General features: G+C 43.5%; 1 protein-coding gene across 3 annotated transcripts; it reads right to left on the bottom strand.

Annotated features, from left to right (window-relative positions):
- Positions 1-5,838: 5,838 nt before the first annotated feature.
- On the bottom strand, positions 5,839-17,658 carry PRELID3A (PRELI domain containing 3A). 3 transcript variants are annotated; one of them, XM_051611771.1, is made up of 7 exons: positions 17,275-17,658; positions 14,609-14,777; positions 14,114-14,203; positions 13,243-13,313; positions 13,046-13,148; positions 11,104-11,192; positions 7,475-7,513 (listed from the first exon to the last, which is right to left on the bottom strand). In XM_051611771.1, the coding sequence occupies exons 1-6, from the start codon at positions 17,304-17,306 to the stop codon at positions 11,139-11,141; spliced, it is 519 nt and encodes a 172-aa protein (XP_051467731.1). In that variant the 5' UTR covers positions 17,307-17,658; the 3' UTR covers positions 7,475-7,513; positions 11,104-11,138. The 3 variants fall into 3 exon arrangements, with proteins under 3 accessions (XP_051467730.1, XP_051467729.1, XP_051467731.1); XM_051611770.1 differs by lacking the exon at positions 11,104-11,192 and having other exon boundaries at positions 5,839-7,513; positions 17,275-17,579; XM_051611769.1 differs by lacking the exons at positions 11,104-11,192; positions 17,275-17,658 and adding an exon at positions 16,498-16,809 and having other exon boundaries at positions 5,839-7,513.
- Between the last annotated feature and the right edge of the window lie 86 nt (positions 17,659-17,744).

The raw sequence follows: 17,744 nt of genomic DNA on the forward strand, positions 1-17,744 counted from the left end.
TGTCTCTTTTTCATGCTTTTATAGTTTTGTAAGAGCAGCCATATGTTTCTTTTGGCAAAGAATTGTTAATTAAAATTACTTAATCACAGCTGAACACTGGCTGGGCTGCATGAAGGGATGGAAACGTCTCAAAGTACTCTTAGAATAGCAATAAAACTGCTTGTTTAGCCCCAGCAATGTGATGAGCACATCGTGATAATTTCCAGCCAACTCCCTCTGTTACCAACGTGTCGCTGCTTCCAACACGGATGCTCTGTAGCTGAGGTGCACTCGTCCTGCATGTCATACAGGCTTTGGCAGAGCTCCGTCCCTCATCTTTGGGAGAGAAATCCTGGTATTTTTTTGGAGAGGTTTTTGAATCACTGTTTTTAGTTTTCAAATGAGAAGTGGAGAGAACATTTTTATCACCGCTATTACATTGTTCTTTCAAGCTCCTCTTTTTCCCCAGGCAAGTTCAGCATCAGCTTCCATGGTTAGTTACTGGCTGCATGCTGTATGGATTAAAAAACTAAGCTCCAGCTTTAGGCATCGGATTTGCTGCCTTCATGCTTTACCTCATCCAGCAGCTCTCTACATCTTTTAGGAATGTCTTTCTTACGAGCTGTCATCTGTGAAACAGTGACAGCACAGTGCCATGAGGGAAAGGTGCTGTGCCTGTACGCTCCGGTGCTACAGCAAACGGATTATGGTAATGTCACCATGAAATTTTATAGTATTTCCATGTTAATGAAAATTGGAGCTGCTCTGGTTTATTCCTTCTTGTTTTGTATGTGTGTAGCTTAAGGCCAATCTGAGAAAGTTTATGAGTATTGATTCCAGCTATAAAGATCTGTTTTGTTGTTGCTGTCTGATTTTTACTACTGTGTTGTGCATACCTGAAATTACTGTTCAGCAGAATTTCCTGGTAGGAAAACAGCCAGAAAGGTGCATTAACATTAGCTCAGGCTGACATGCTACATAAAGACATTTCCCGATGCATTAGGCTAAGTTCATGAGCATTGTCCTCATGACAGCTCCATCGAGTCCAGTGCGGCAGTCCCCTCCCACTGGGAGAGCTGGTGACAGCTCCCATGTACCCGGGCGGGTGCTGAGCGGCACCCACAAGCTCCAGCAGCAGAGGGAGCCTGTGGCCTTTCCTGCCTTCTCCACTCGACATTGAAAAATCCCAGAGCTTCCTCAGCTTACCCGACGCAAGCTGTGAGCTTTCTGTGCCCCCGGGCCCTCGCTGCAAAATTGGGGACTACAAAGTGGTTACAACTGTGTAAAGAATATCGAGAGCTGCTGATAAAGAGATGAGGGCGCAGCTCATAGGATCCCATGCTGCAAACTTCTATTGGCTTTTGGTACTTAAAAAGCAATTAATGCCACTTCCAGGTGCACCAAGTTCCAGATAGCTGCAATTTACTTGATCATTTGCATTGAACTGCAATTCTTTCCACTTACCCTTTTTTCCTCTGGTCTGGCTGTCTTGCAGTGGCAGTGCCTGGCAGAGTCAGGCACGCAGGCAGGCTGGGCTTTGTGTCCTGAAGTCATGACAAAAGCCACTGCAGTCTGCAAAGGTCAAGACATGCTTTTGTAGCACAGTTCTAGAGAAAGCCATAGTCTTTTGCCATGCCAGGCTACTTAATGTGCTGACACAGCTGGGAAAGACCTGTTCGATTAGTAACCAATTTGATTTTTAAAACCCTGCAAGTGCAAAAAAATGAGCATCCAGTATAAAAAAAAAACAACAACTTTCTTGGTGCCTCCTTTGCAGATTGTTTACATGAAGCTTACAGGTCCTCCCTGTGATTTTAAAACCAGTCAGGCCAGTGCTTAATAGTGGGATCTAGCAATGCTCTGGCTGGAGGCCAAACATGGCAGTGTGGGATTTAACAATGCAACAACTGGATTTCAGGGGCTGCTAAATCTGGAATTAAAGGATGTGGGCACGAGTTGATACAACTTTTGCAGAAATTTGGCTTCCAGTTTGGTGGAAATAAGCACCAGTTAAGGTGATGTGTGTATGTATAGAGAGGTGACATCCTCATGGCCCAGCTTACGGGGCAGGTAGAGACTGAGGCCCAGCTTTGACTTAGACATTTAAGATGGGCTCATTTCTGCTGACAGGGCTGGTGGTTGCATTACCTGTGAATTAGAAAGCAGAATGAAGATACACTTAAGAGTGCACTTGAGCTGTGTTTCTGTTAAAGCTGGTTCCCCCTCCCCAACCCCCTTCTTTAATAAAGGAAAAAAAAGAAAATCCCAAACAGAAGATGCACTTTTTGGATATTAACAAGCCTAAAGCACAAACCTTTCCCCTTTGGACTGCTCCTGCTTCTGTGCTGTCACTGTGCATGTACTGTCTGTGCAGCTTCAGGTACAGCCGGGGCATCAGCTCTAACAGAGAAAGGCAATAGAATTGTCTTCTGCTTGTTTTCATGTCATGTGGTACTGAAATGCAATTTCTTGTTTATGCATTACTAATAAAAAGTTCTTTAAAATGGCATTGCATTGCTCTCACTTTCTCCAGCTAACCGTAACCATGGTGAGCATTGTTTCTTACACAGTGCAGCTGGTAAGGTCATGGTCCACATTTGGTCATTTAGAGCTCTGAACCTTAGTTAAAGCCCTGGACTTCAGCTGCTGCAGGTTTTAACTAGGTTAGAAACAAAATTATCAGAGAGAAAGAAGAGGAGGGACTGTTACCAGCAGGGCCTCAAATTAGGAGCCTGTTCTGATGACTTTATACTTGCAGGGGCTTTCCAGTAAAATGAGAATCATACCTTAATCAACTTAGCTGTGGAAACATTAGGAAGACAAGCCTTGTGCTCCACAAAAATGCCTTTTCATTTAATAAATGCATAGTGAAAGCATGACTTGCCTCCTGGAGCTGTGATTAAAAGGCTAGCCGCTAACCTGCATGATTCTGACCAGTGGCAAGTAGTGCTGGGGCAGTAAGAAGACAGTTTATTACACAAATAAAGTCTTATTTACAAGTCAAGGCCAATAATTTTAGATTTTCCTTTCCTGTTCTATTCCAAAACAAAGCAGCTGTCAGACCCACATGGAATTACCAGTTCAGACACAGGGGATCCCTGCAGAGCTTTTGACCCAATAGGATGTGCATCTTTCAGCATGTTCCAGGGAGCCTGGCACTGGGTCCTACCACTTCCTAGCACAGAATAACATGAATCAACAGCACATTTTATATTTCAGCAGTTACACCCAGAAAAGGTTTTTAAACTGAGGATGTCATTTATTTAAGATAGCACCATAGTGTACATAGACACTTTAGAGTCTTGCCCTTCACAGCTTACAATCTAGGAAGATGTAAGAATAGGAAAGGTGTTACCCACTGCTCCACATGTGCGATTTTATTACATCATCACATACATCAATGCCTGGTGGGTGCTACACATCAATTCCCGATACATGTTAAGTACTGCAGGTCAGTGCTTTTACTTGCATTAGGCAAGTCTTTCAATAATACTGCAACTTGCACAAGGATTGTCCATTTTCCTAAAAATTACGACCCTTCACCCCATCGTGCCTGCTGACCTGTTGAGGGAAATGAAGTAAAAAGTCCGAGGGAGCATGGAGGACTCACACTGGCACAAGGGCAAGCCAGGGGCAAAAAAGGGGAATAGTCCACACAAAACTGATTACACACAAGACCATTTGATTTCACTTTTTCAAGTGAATGCCTTTTGTTGCTAACAGGAGCCTGTCTACACTAGCATGGAAAACAGACATGGGCTGGAAACCAGTTTGCCTCAAGTTCAGTACCTTCAACATCTTCAAATCCTTCAGGGCCAAAAGCTGACATGCCTGGTTTGCCACCCTCTGGGAACCACTGCTGCCCTCCTCCCTCACCGTTTCCCCCGCAGTCAGGAACCAGCCATCCCCAGAGTCTTCCTTCCACTGCAGTGTGGCTCATTTGTTACTGGGCAGGGCAGGAGCAGCCATGCTTCTAACCAACCTGGAGACCTGATATGCTGGCACTAACTTCCTAAAATCAAACTACCTCCCCACACACCCCCAACTCCCCACCTACTTCTTTTCTCTTGAATTGCAACCTGATGGCTGAGAAACACTGAACTGCCTCAGGGGCCTGGACAACAGCAGCAAACAACCTCCTTCCCCCAACACACAGAACTCCAATTCTATTTTCAACTCTCAAAGTGCAGAATTCTTACTCAAAAGGGCACTTGCTGCCCGTTAATCGACACAGGTCCAAGTGCTGAGCTTTCTTCTGCTTGGTTCCCAGCACTTCAAGAACCTTCCAAGGTAATGAGTGTTGACTTCCTCCTACATACCTGGCTGTTTCTGCACCAATCCAAAAAGCTCCAGCACCACCCCCAAGCTCCCACAAGCAGCCTGCACTTTCCCTCACATGCAGCCTTCTTTGTTTGACAGAGACCTCAGTCAATGCACGTGACATAAAACTGACTTCAGAAATAATTTTTAGGCATTTTCGGGAAATACAGAAAAGTTGGGGGGAATTTCCCTAGGTAAGGACTAAGCTAAATAATTCCAAAGGTGGGGGTTGCCCCAAGGGTCAACTCAGACTATAACAGTGACAGAACTTGAGTGGGAAACAGAGTGCTTCAAAAAACATAAAGCTACAGATCTCATCAGATCACATGGAGAAGACTCACACGATCAAGGAGTAAGAAGGGTGGAAGCCCCGTGTGCACACTAGACGCGCAGAAAGCAAAGAGTGAGTGTCCAGGAAAGCTTTTGGGAAATTAAGATTCAGTTCATCTCCTAAACAGTGGTGCCTGCCTGATCCCAGTGTGATCACTGCTTGCAGGGGCCTCTTTGCACACGTGCAAAATGAGCAACCATGGGAAGACCAATATGGCCAGAAACACAGGAGTGTCACCGACTCCAAACACAAGGTGAGAAGCAGCAGCACTGTCCGGCAGCAAAGGGGGCAGCTGGGTGATGGAACTGGCCTCTGGAAGAAATTAGTCTTTTTCCTACCCAAAGCTTCTCCACTCCCATTTAACCTAGAGAAAAGTGGAAGGGGACTGAGCACAAGCAGGCAAGGTGCTGACCCATGGCAAGTGGAATCCACAGCAGACAGACTGGAAAACCAAACACCTAGCTGTACAGTTCCCAAGTAGCATGAAACATGGAGAGGAAGCAGCCCAAAACCAGTGGGAAATGAGGCAAAAAGGAGATGCTGCAACACAAGCAGACAAGGATTTCTTTCTGGAGGAAGGAAGCAAAACGCAAAGGAAGTATTCCAGAAAACTGATGCATAACTGGTGCTACCCCTAGGGTGCAGCAGAGGAGTTTGGTCCTAGACAGAACATAGGAGCCTCGGGTGACTTTTCCAGGATGCCAGCTAGTGCTGGAAGGTGCTATGCACAAGCCAGTCAGCTTCAAGACAACACTATGCGATTATTTCAAATCTGATGCAAGAAGCACCTTTAGACAATTATTCTTCCAAACTAAAGCAATACATAAACTTCTCCAAAGACTTTTGTACCCTCCCAATAGTTATGTTATCATCATCACCCACAGGCACGTGTGGAAATGCTGTAGTGCAGGTTTCCACATGCATACACACTTACTCATCTTCTCCTTTCATTTGCAGAGCTCTGCCATAGCTGCACTCCTCTTCCTAGCAGGCCACCAGGAACTAGAACATCTTCTGCATTCTGTATCCAGGAAGTGGCATCACTCCTCTGAGCACAACTGACCTGCACCAAAGCTATCCAGTGTATCTTCCAGAAAGGAGCTGCTATAAAACTCTACCTTTCTGTTCCAAAACAAGAAAGACTTCAGGTTGATACAAAAAGAGAAATGTAAATATTAGCTACTAATTTAATCGCTTTCAACTATATATGTATTTTTAAATTAAGTTTATTCATTAGGATCAGGTAATTTTGCTAGACTATCATTACACCCAAATTAATGTTTATTTTCAAAACTAAACAGAATAAGAATGCTGAAATGTCCCTTAAGCTACAGACACTTTAAAATTAGCAGATCAAAACAGCGACCAACATTTTACCCTTCTAGCTTTTTGGAAGTTGCTCATGCACTTTAACAGCATCTGAAACACAAGTTTGCCATTTGAACAAGTAAACGTTCTTGCAACATTGATTCCACTTTCTGTGCACATCAAAAAATAAGTTAAAATGCCCTAACAGAAGGCTGTCTAAGCAAAATACACTATACCTGGACCACATATGAAAATGTTGGGAACATCTAACAAGGCTAGAACTGTTATCAATATATATATATTTATGCATGTTCTATAGAAAGCCATTTCTGCAGCTACTGCAGTATTTTTCTAGATAAAGAGAAGCATTTAAAATGATCCTAAAGCCATTTTGTACTAATGTGGAAAAGTGTTGAAAAAATTAAGTTATGCTGGTAGTCAGTAGTTAGTAGGACACACTAAACAGGAGAGTCCATTTGTATGTATTGTACTCTTGTTTTCTCCATGCAAGGCATGAAAAGTACATGTTCAGAAAAATCTTACCCTTTGGGTTTCAAATTTCCCACTTATTTCTGATTTCAGCTCTTCTGTTTATTGCCTCAGTCTCTCCCTCAGTTAAGATGTGAAGAGCAAGGACTACCAGAACAGTACAGCGTCTTCATTCAAGCAGTTTACAAGTACTCTTCTTAGAGATAAATAAGAGAAGTATTTTCCAGCACCTTCCAGGAATTACTACTCCTCTCCTCACAGGGAGGGGAGGAACTAGGGCAAGTTAATAAATATGAAAATAAATTATACCCTCTTCCCCATCAAAAAGTGATTCAATCTATTAACATCAATAGAAAATTTATCTTTGTTTGGATACAAACATCTAAGAGGTAAAGTATCTGTGTGTCTTGTTCAGGCAGTACATTTAAACAACATAGGAAAAGTTAGTACAGCACAAGTCTTAGCTTTCTGGGATGATCTCTAGATAAGATTTCTGATTCTCCAGTTCTGACTCATGTAGTTCCCTTTAAATGGTTACAAAACACTATCATATTACAAAACAGACAAAATTCAGTGCTTTAGTACCTACCAGCCTTTCACAGAACAAATATTCACACAGAAAACCATTAATACCACACATGCCTTCTTTTCAAGTTTGAGTATGAAAAACTGAGATGGTGTAAATATAACATACTCTCTATCTTGGTTATACAAGGCACATTTAGGCAGTTTGAAATGTGCTGTTTTGTTTCCAGTGTTAAAAATAAATTGTTTAAATGAAAAGAGCATCTGCAGGAGGTCAATTTCCATCTTCAGTAGGCAAGAGAAGCTGCTGTGGAGATGAGAGATTAAGTTATTTTCCACTGATTCAATGTTCTTATATAAAACATATGTAGATCAGCTCTGGAAGGGAGATCTACAAAGCAGTCTGCAGAATAAACCTTTTCTGTCAGTTACGTGGTACTTTTGGTTTTATTTTTCTGTCGATGCTGCTGCCATGGCTGGTTTCATGCCCTCACGTGTTGACTTCAGCTCCTCCAATTCTGTGTTTAGTTTGCTGATCACCCATTCCAGGGCATCCCGACCCTGCCAGGAAAACACTGGAATTTAACATCAGAACAGATACACCACTGCTCATATTTCTATAGTTTTTCCTCTGTCAGACATGAGACTTGTTTTAAAATGAATTCCAAGTCCTGCACAGTTTGATAAGAGATTATATCAATAATTTCTTAGCATATTCTTATGAGACTTCACTGCAAGGGCATTTTCCTTAACACATATGCAAGAAGTAAATGCAGTGCTGGTGTGAGCTCCCAGTAGTGCACCTGTGCAAAAAGCCTAATTCAGCAGTTAAGTTTCCTTGTGTCAGAGTATGGCCATTTTTACTGTTTGCTGCCCCCACCACCTGTAGAGACACTGTTCTCTGACTCGTTAGCCAAGTTAAAAAGCGACGGGTTTCGAGAAGATACAGGACAAAGAAAAATGGTTTCCCAAGTGCTCTTCAAGGCAGCAACTAATTGATTTGATCTCAGGCACGAGTTCAGAAGTGGACTCACACTGACTTCTACATTCATGCACAGCAACTTTTCAGCATGTAAAACAGACTAACTGAAAGGCTACAGTCACACATTTTACATTAAGCTGTGGTCTTTCTCTGTTCGTTTGTCAGAATGGGAGGCACCAACAGCATTAGTAAGAGCTGGGGAGTCCAGCAAAATAAGCATGTCAAAAACCCTTCACCTTAAGAAGACCCTGTAGCAGCTCCTCTCCAATGACCACAAGATAAGCACACAGCCAGCCAAGGAATGGAGCCAAGAAAGTAAAGAGAAGTGCTTCAACTAAACAAAAATGCAAGATTTTAGAGATGCACAGTCTCAGAATGACAGCTTTTGCCAAAAACAAGCAGATGGCATCAGACTAGGAAAACACCTGGCCTTTTTTCACTTAAAAGAGTAGCCAAGAGATATTCACTTCTATGACTTTCCTAAGAAGTGCAAACACTGGAGAGCAGTGACTGGGAGCAACACGGTTCTGGCCAGCTGTAGAGTTCTGGAGATAAAGGATCTGAGCCTACAAAATCCTAAGTCTTCAGGAGAGCCAGTATCAGTGTTCAAGCCCTCTCCACAGATTGAGGAAAAGGAGGGGAACATCCCTACACACACAGGAAGAGCTGTTCTGAACTCTGATGTACTACTTTTGTTGCAAGCATTATAGGCGATAAAGTGAACAAAAAACTCTTAGTGTCCAGAACCTGCTGTTGTCCTTTATGAAACACTAAGCATGAACAAGAACTTGCATAAACAGCTTCAAAAACCTGAGGAAAAAAAAAAAAGTCAAAACAAACCCCACACATACTCTTGAAGAATTTTTTTGTAGTCTAGAAACATTCCTCTGGAATAATATTAAAAGCCCAGTTCTAGGCTGCTAAGTGTAACCTATTAAACTAAATTAAGTTTTACTATGAATGAAAGCATATTTATCTCAAGACCATCACAAAGTTCAGTGAAGGGCTGACTCTCTTCAGCTTTTCCATATTACAGGGACTCCCAGAATAAACTAACTGCTGCATCTGCACTGGCAGGCAGTCCTTAAACAGAAAGAAGTCATCCACTGTCACAGTGAAGTGTTCAACCCTTGAGCAGAACTCAGAAAGGAGGATTCAGCCCTACCCAGAATTACCTCCAGAACTGGTATGTTTAAGTTAACTTAGTTCAAGATACGACTTTTAAAAATGCTAACAATATTTTAGAATGCATTATTTAAGTTAGTCAGTTTCAGTAAGGATTGCTGAAAAAACTGCTTAGTGGGGTATGATTTAACTTATGAGTTCCTTCCATTTGAGCACCAAATAGACCATGCTTCAGCAGGTGTTGCTTCCACCATCTCTACATCCTATGCAAGACTTGGGAACGCCAGCGAAGTATGCATAAAAGTACCCAGACAGGATTCAGTTACTGCATAGCAACAAGTTGTAGCCAGCTATGAATTAGCCAAGCGGAGTGCTCCATAAGGAACAAAGTGGGGGGAGAGAGGGGGAATCATCTTTCAGCAAGCACGCATTTCGATATTTAAGAGTCAGGTTAAAATGTCCCCTCTTAGGTGACACAAGCACAGAGAACTAAGACAGCAACAATGTAGATGTTTATTTGTCTAATTGCACAAAGAAGACTTGTCAGAAAGTCAAACACCTTTGGTGTAGAAAATGCTCAGTAGAAAAATAGTGATTCTTTTCAGGCCCTGACTATGAAACCCAATCACAGTGTCTTGGCTGATAAATTTGTTGACAAGATATTATTATTTTTTTTTTAATCCATGACATTCAACTGGAGCACCAAGATAATTCCTTCAGCTTTTGAGACTACTACAGGTCTGCACATTTCCTTAGACCTGCGTCCAATATCTGATATACTTTGGAGCTAAGAATAAACTCCTGATACCAGCAAGGAAGACTTCAGGAATATTCTGCACTGCAAATTGAGTTACAAATCTTAACAAGATGCAAAGCCTTCAAGTACTATAGAACTACCCCATTACAAAAATAAAAATCTGACAGAGGATTGATCTATAAAGTTTCATACTGTACAACAAATTCTGTAGTAAGTCATTAAGCAAGCACATTCATAACCAAGCATGCATATTTTATTAGTCTTTATTGCATATGATAGCAGTATGACATGTTTGGCAGACCAAACACTGCATATGAAGATTTGTTGGTAGAGCTTAAGCGATAAGAGCTCAGCCTTTGTAATTGACATTTTCCAGAAAAACAGCCATAAAAGCTTAGTGGAATGAAAACGTAAAAGCAAACATTTATGGCACATACTGATCTCCAAGTAAGCAGTGTAAAAAAAACCCTACATTCTTAACTAGGAGAAGCAGCATAATGGAATTTTTTCCTTTTTTTGAAGGATTCTTATTAGTTCAAGCATAAGCCAATACAGGAATGACAGTGACAGGCTACACTGACTAGTGGAAGCAAAACGATCTGCACAGAGGCATCACAGAGGCAAGTACACTCAGTTCTCTCAGCCTCGAAGTCACATTTTTTCAGTCACATCGCTAAGGGACACGTCACTACTGAAACTAATCTAAGTACGAGACCAACGAACAGCCTGACATTCTGACAGCTGCAAGTTTTGTACAGATTTCCACAGAAGTTCCCAGAAGGGAAACAATACTCCTTGGTCGTAAGAAAAGCAAATAAACTTTCACTGTGCAACAGGTTACCCCTGTTGGGCAATCTGTGACGAGAAATAAATTTATATCCTAAGTGTACAACTCTGTTTCATTTTTATAACGCCAATTCCAGTCACTAACCAATTAATGTCTTCAGGTACCAATTTTACATACTGAAATTGCAGAAACCAGATCAAACTTGCCTATGCCTAGTTATCTGCAGTCAACATTTCACTTTCAAACCACAACCAATACTATGGCACAAGACACAGCTGCAGCAAGTTTGCTGGCCAGTGGCATAAGCACAGGTTCACTGATTTGCCCTGCTGTCCACTCTCTACACCTGCAGCGTAATGAACATGTTTGCCATTCCTGTATGCAATGTATATAAAAACATACATGCAGGTTAATTTACAAAATTCACGTGACAATCAATCCATGCACGTATTTGCTAAAAAGCTGAAATGCTGTACCAAGAAGAAGAATGCTGGCATTACCACTAGTTAGTACAAACTGTAGATGTGGAGAACTGCTAGCTTAGAGCGCTTTCAGAATTTTGAATTATCCACTCAATAGCATCCCACCCCTGGAGTAACACAGAAAAGATTTATAACAAATGGCAAATGATTTTTCACAGAATCACAGAATCCTAGGGGTTGGAAGGGACCTCGAAAGATCATCTAGTCCAACCCCCCTGCCAGAGCAGGATCACCTAGAGTACATCACACAGGAACGCATCCAGGCGGATCACTAAAAATAATAACACATCATCTGCCACCTCTACCTCAGAGCAAAATCTCAGTACTTACTTCCTGTTTCTTTAGAACAGCAAAACATTTTCCAGCAACTTTCATGAAGCTGAAGAAGGGTGCTAAGAACACAACAGCACAGCATGCAAGAAGAGCTGGTAACTGCAGAGTAGGCTACTAGGTAGCAAAGAAAGGGCCAGTAACAGCAAGTACCAATTCCTGCCAAGTTTAACATCTCTAAAGAGACTCTTCAGGCTCTTCAGGACAAGGAGGTCCTTTTGATTTGCAAGAGCCAGTGTGTTCCTTGAAAATGGCAGAAGAAAAATCTTTAAAAGAAATCGAGCTCTCACACAGGCAACACCTGAATAGGTACCAAGAAATATTTACACTCTCTCTCAGTACAATGAAGACATGCCAGCCTGAAATATACCACGAGAGGAATTCAGCCAACACTTTCAAGTGTGCCTAGTTGGTCTGGCCATTCCAACTAGCTCGAGCTTTGCTACCTGTGAGTCAGCCTGCAGTTTGATTGTGAGCTGGGGTTTGGACTTCTTTTTTACACAGGCTTTTAAGTGGAAACCGGATCAGAAGGATAGAACTGCAATTTAACTGAAACACATTCCATTTCTGACTTTCAATCAAATAGAGAGCACTCAGCTAGTTAAATTTACTCTTCAGTGTCTAGAAATCATAATTTCTCCTTCCCCATTGCCTGATTTTAATCCATTCTCCTCTCATTTTTGGAGAAACACACAGAAGGGAGGAAAAGGAAGCTTTCTTCTCTCTGATCTAGTTGGTCAATACTTCCTATCAAGCTGGTCTACACTGGCTTGGTCAAGCAACATCTCTCACAAGGACAAAGGGCTGGCCAAGCACAGGGTCTCTGGCATAGCAGGAGTTACCCGGGCCACATTCGCACTGCGCTGAACCTCTGCAACAATGCAGAGCACAAACTGAATTTCAGGTACACTCATCTGCTTTTAAGCAGTGATGCCTATGCTTCCCTCGCAACTCCATCGCTTTCCCAGCTTCCCCAAAGAAGCACAGGACAAAGTGTACAAGAACAAGCACTCCTGTAGCTCTGCTTGTGCTGAAGTGCAGCTCCATGGCTGCAAGCCAAATAAAAAAAGCAAGCACAAGACAGAGGAGTTGGTGTACTGTTACCTACAAAAGCCAGCATAATCTCTTCAAAGACACTTGCTGCTGCTTACACTCCCTTACTTTCAGCCACAGGCAAGGAGATAGCTCAACAATGGATAGAAGCTGGAACAACTGACAAAGCAGCACAGAAAGTATGCTAACATTAACTGCTGAATCCAGATTATAAAGGCTGAAAAGGAAGTTATATATGCTGCTAGCACTAACTCCTGGAAATATGAGGTTAATGCTTAAAAAAGTGCTTTGGAAAGCAAACCCAACTAATAATACAAGTATGCTATGTGTAACTGTAGCACACACATGGACATTTATTTGGTCTGATATTCAATTCTAGATGAAAAACGAAGACGTAATAGTGAAAACTTTGGGAAATCATATTTTATTTGCTGAGGTCCTACAAAAAAAAATCAGCTGAAACTGCACAAAATTTAGAGCAATTAAATACAGTATTGAGCACAAAATGATTAACAATCACTAATTAAACAAAAAGAAAGATGGGGGGCAAGAAGAGAGGGAGAAAATAAAAACTTACCTTTCTGGCATTAGAAGATATTGTGTTTGCCATTAAGCTTTCCAGATAACTGCTCAAGCTAATGCCTTTAACAGTAATAATTGCTTCTTGAGTTAGGACAGTTCTGTAAGAGAATAAAGAAAAGTTAATACCTAAGCTGAACTGGACTTACTTGATGTCTCCTATACACAAAGATGCACACAAATATCTTTACTTACTTATCAGGGTTTTCTGGATGAGGTGTGTAAACCAGTCTCTCATCAACAGACACCAAGTTTGTGAGAGTAATCTTAAAAAGAAAAAGAAGAGCTGAAATCCTCTTTTCCCACCTTTCATTTTTCTGTTATCAACAGCACTACTCAGTAGCAGAGCACTCAATTTAATGTCAGAGACAAAGCAGAGCACACAGAATGTAACATGCAGAATACACTCAATAAAAAGACCAATGAAGGATGATGCATCTTCTCCTATCCTAGATCTAATTATATCGATCTAAGTTCCTATTCACAGTGCAAAGCACAAACAGCTTTCCATTTGTTTTCTCTGAATGTTAAGTTTTATCTGATTTATGGCATGCAATTCAGAGAGGCTCTTCAAGACCAAGACCACCATAACAGTACTGGGAGTCTACATAAAGTTAATACTCAGGAAAGATGATGTCTGTTGTACACAGACAAGGCTGACCTACAGACAACTCCACTTTAAACCTGATAGTTACAAGTTCCCAGGATACCAAAATACAGCATAATACATCATTTACATTTTGTGACAAAGGGCATTTCAAATTAAAGCTTTTGTTACAAATAGCAGTGTAATGTAGAACAAGTTATTAATCTGAAAGTCAAATTATTTTACATGCATATTGAGAAATAATTTTACATTAAAAATAGAATCACAAATGTTTGATTCCAAAGTATTTAAAGCTTCCTATGAATGGGAAGAGCAAAAACAAAGAGCCAAATGAGATGCCAACTAAGATGCGGAAACTGCCACCTCCGGATGAAAGATGCAAAGACATTTCTAAGCTAAACGTTAAGAGCAAAACATCTCCAGAACTAGTTACCACAAACTTCTTAAGCTATGACTCACATTAGTTGAGCAAAGCTCCATCTTTTTTTCCACTGGATCTACCACAGAATGTTCCTCAATGTAAGTCAAAGTTCTGCTTGTTCCTAAAATCTGAAAGGGAAGAAATAAATTTAAAACATTTAAATTTTAGGTACTAAAAAAAAAAACCTCTGATATGCATAAACTTCAAGCTTCTAGTTATTCCAAATAAATACAAAGTAATTCATGGATACCTGAACACTGTGATGAGTGGCAAGACTACATCCTGGTAGATTGTGTCAGTCATACAGCATGACACCGACCAGTCTGGAAGGCATGTATAGACATGCACTACAGGTACATTAAAGCCTACAACACATTCTCACTACAACACATGCTGCTTACAGCTTATGTGATATTTGTGGATGATATTTCCTATAAATTCCTATAAATTTACTTTGAATTCAGCTTCAGTTCAGATGATGACATAAAAATGCACCACACCCTCAATAAACCATTACGTCTGCGAAATCATACCGCTTTTACAATACTTGGCAATCCCCACTCTGTGCTGAGAAGACGGTGACTGTGCAACCTCCCCTGGTTATCAAGGCTTCTGTCCAGGACATCTACCCCTACCACACACGGATTCATTGGGTTGGGGTACTTCCTCATAGCAGCTTTGATCACTGTATCCCAGGGGTGTCTGTGAAAAGAAGAGGAGACAATATTTGTAACTATGTTGTATTTAATTGCAAGTATTCAGACAATGCTAAATCAGGGATCTAGCTTGCGTAGTATGGCATGTGCTGCACATCCTTGTAGCTCCCAAAAGTTCCTTCAGAATTCAGTGACACTTGGAATGGCAATAAGAAAGTATCAATACACACATGGAAAAAAATAAATAAATCCTGTCTTCTGAGAGAAGAAAGGAATTATTAACCCAAGACTAACAGAAACGAGGGCAAGGGGAAATAGCCACAAATTGCTACCAGTGACATTCCAACTAGCTGTGCAAAAAACCCACAATGACAGGGTAGCTGTCCACAGAGGCTGTTGAATCTTGAGCCATTTCAGAACTCAACCAGAAGAGCAGCCTGACCTAACACTTAAGGTAGCCCTGCTTTGAGAAGAAGGCTGGATTAGATGACCTTCAGAAGTCCAGTCCAACATAAGTTCTTCTATAATTCTAAGCACACACCAAAGAAATGAAAGAAAAAAATCATTATCAAGTTTTGATAGTCTCAGACTTCTGGGATCAGTACAGGCCCACTACGAGAGGACAGGCTCTTGTTGGACTTCATGTATCTTATGAAATAGAGGAGGCTAGATAAATCATAGACTTGATCCAATACAGAAATTCTGTCCCTAAGCAATGATTTCTGTATTCAGGTCTGATTGATTTGGAATGAAAGGCTTATAACCTTTAAAGGTACAACTATCGATACCCAACTTGAGAAGGCTTAGGAGTGCCAACTTGGTCATGAAAGTTGTACTCAGGGCCTTAAATGGATTTGATTTTTAAGAACACTACATTTTGTCTTACAATAGACCAGTATAGAAGGACATCAACAGCACACCACCAACAGAACAAACCGAAGCTTCAAAAACTACGTTCTTTTTACAACAAGAAGAGTAAGAAAAGGTCTTTCAACCCTACTGGTGCAAGTGGGAAAAACAGAAACCCCAATTCCTACATCACAAGGAGAGCTGGATGACTTTGTTCTCTTCAGTGACTATAGATCATAATCAACAGAAGATACACAAGCTGAAAAGGTCACACTTCTGTTAGGTGTCCTTGAGGGATTTTAAGAGCCAGAGATCTGATAAGGTACAACAGTATTTTATTAACCCCTGAGCTGAACTACCTACACCCGTACACATTTCACTGTAAAATGGGGGCATTCCAATACAGATCCCTATATGAGAATGCCAAATAAAAAACAGGTTTTTGTCTCCTGAGTGACAGATACTAATCTCCAACTCAAAAGGTACGCCACACACTAGCCGCCTTTACTAGCCTCTGCCTGTCATTTCGTAATAGAGGCTACTGTGCACTCAAACCAGATGAATGTTAAAGTTGAACACCTAAGACTTATGTCAGCATAGTGAATTAATTTGTGTTAACATAATTAGAGAAGTTTAAAACTGCACATCTGGCATATCTTGTAAATATTTTTAAGAAGCACCATGCTGGTGCTCTTCAGGGTTTGAGATTTTAGGACCTGTAGGAGAACAACAGCGGCATTTCAAGAGCTGCACTGGAACCACTGTGTCCACCACGTCAGTTCCCCTGCATAGCTTGTTCCATACCTTTTGGCACTTCTGCATATTGTTCCCTCGTTACCCAAAAGTGGAATTGGATGACCAGAACCAGGTTCAAAATAGGTTTAATGCAGAAAAGGAGCCACGGTAAGAAAACTTACTCAGCTGTCACTGGAGGGCTGTCTGATAGGCACCTCTGTGAGCGTATCGGACACAGCGCCGAGTAAAAGACACAGTCGCTGTCCGTACTTCTCGGCATTTACCATCCAGTGCGTTAGGAGTTCGGGATTTATTCTTTTGATAGCGTGAAAGTTATTTTTTTCCTCAGACACCCACACCTTTACCAAGCCGGCTGCCGGGCCGGCTCCACCGCTGCCCTGTCGGCACAGCACTTCCCGCTGCCAGCGGCAGGCGGGGGGAGAAGCCCCCGCACCGGCTCCGGCGCGCAGGAACAGCCGAAGGCGTGAGGGCTGGGCAGCGCGGGGGGCACCGAGGCACCGCCGGGCACCGTCCCCCGCCCGCCCCCCGCACCGCAGGAGGCAGCGCTGCCGCAAGCCGGCGTCCCGCCCTCCGCCCGGCCTTCCCCCCGGCCGGGCCTTAGCGCCGGCGGAACAGGCTGGATGGGGCGCTGAGCAGCCTGGTCTGGGGGCAGGCGTCCCTGCCCGTGCAGGGGGGTTGGGACTCGACGGTCTTGAAGGTCCCTTCCAACCCAAACCCCTCTACGAGAGCCGGGCGGCAGCCGCCGCTCTCAGCCCTCCCTCCTCCGCCCGCCGCATTTCCTGTTTCCGCCTGCACCCCGGCGGGGCTCGGCTTCCCCCGCGCGGCCCGGCCCGGCCCGGCAAGGCTCGGCAAGGCCCGGCCAGGCCGCACAGACCCGGGGAAGGAGCGGGGCCGCCGTTCAACGGTCGCCCCTCAGCCCTGCCCGCGCGGCTCCTCACCCGAACACGTGCTCCGAGCTCCAGATCTTCATGGCCGCCTCGGTCTCTCCTCGGGGCCGGCAGGGGCGGCCCGGGGCGGGCAGGGGCAGGGGCGGGCAGGGGCAGCCCGGCTCGGCGCCCGGCAGGCAGGCAGGCAGGCACAGCCGGGCCGGCAGAGCCCGCAGCCGGAGGGGCGGGGGAAGAGGGAGGAGGGGAAGGGAAGAGGGGAGGGGGGGCGGGGGAAGGGGCGGGCGCAGCGCCGCGTGCCGGGCGTACCGTGCCGGCTGCTGCGTCACGCGCCCCGTCACCGCCCGGTCCCCGCGTCACCCGGGGGGGGGGGGGGGTGGGGGAGGTGTGACGCCGCGGCCGTTAAGGTGGCGGTGCCTCCCGAGGAGCCGGGCCCCCCAGCCCCGGGTCCCCCAGCCCGGCGCGGGGGAGGCGGGAAGGGCACGGGGTTTCCCTCTCGGGGGGGGGGGGCGGGGCTCTGCGGG

This window comes from Apus apus, chromosome 2 (assembly GCF_020740795.1).
Source record: "Apus apus isolate bApuApu2 chromosome 2, bApuApu2.pri.cur, whole genome shotgun sequence".
Lineage (NCBI taxonomy): Eukaryota > Metazoa > Chordata > Aves > Apodiformes > Apodidae > Apus > Apus apus.

Coding starts and splice junctions, on each gene's coding strand:
- PRELID3A (XM_051611769.1), bottom strand. CDS start 16,595: ATGCCGAGAAGTACGGACAGCGACTGTGTCTTTTACTCGGCGCTGTGT. Junction 14,204..14,608: donor TGCCAAGTATTGTAAAAGCG/GTATGATTTCGC, acceptor CTTCCCTTTCAG/ATTTTAGGAACAAGCAGAAC. Junction 13,314..14,113: donor TGGAGCTTTGCTCAACTAAT/GTGAGTCATAGC, acceptor TTTCTTTTTAAG/ATTACTCTCACAAACTTGGT.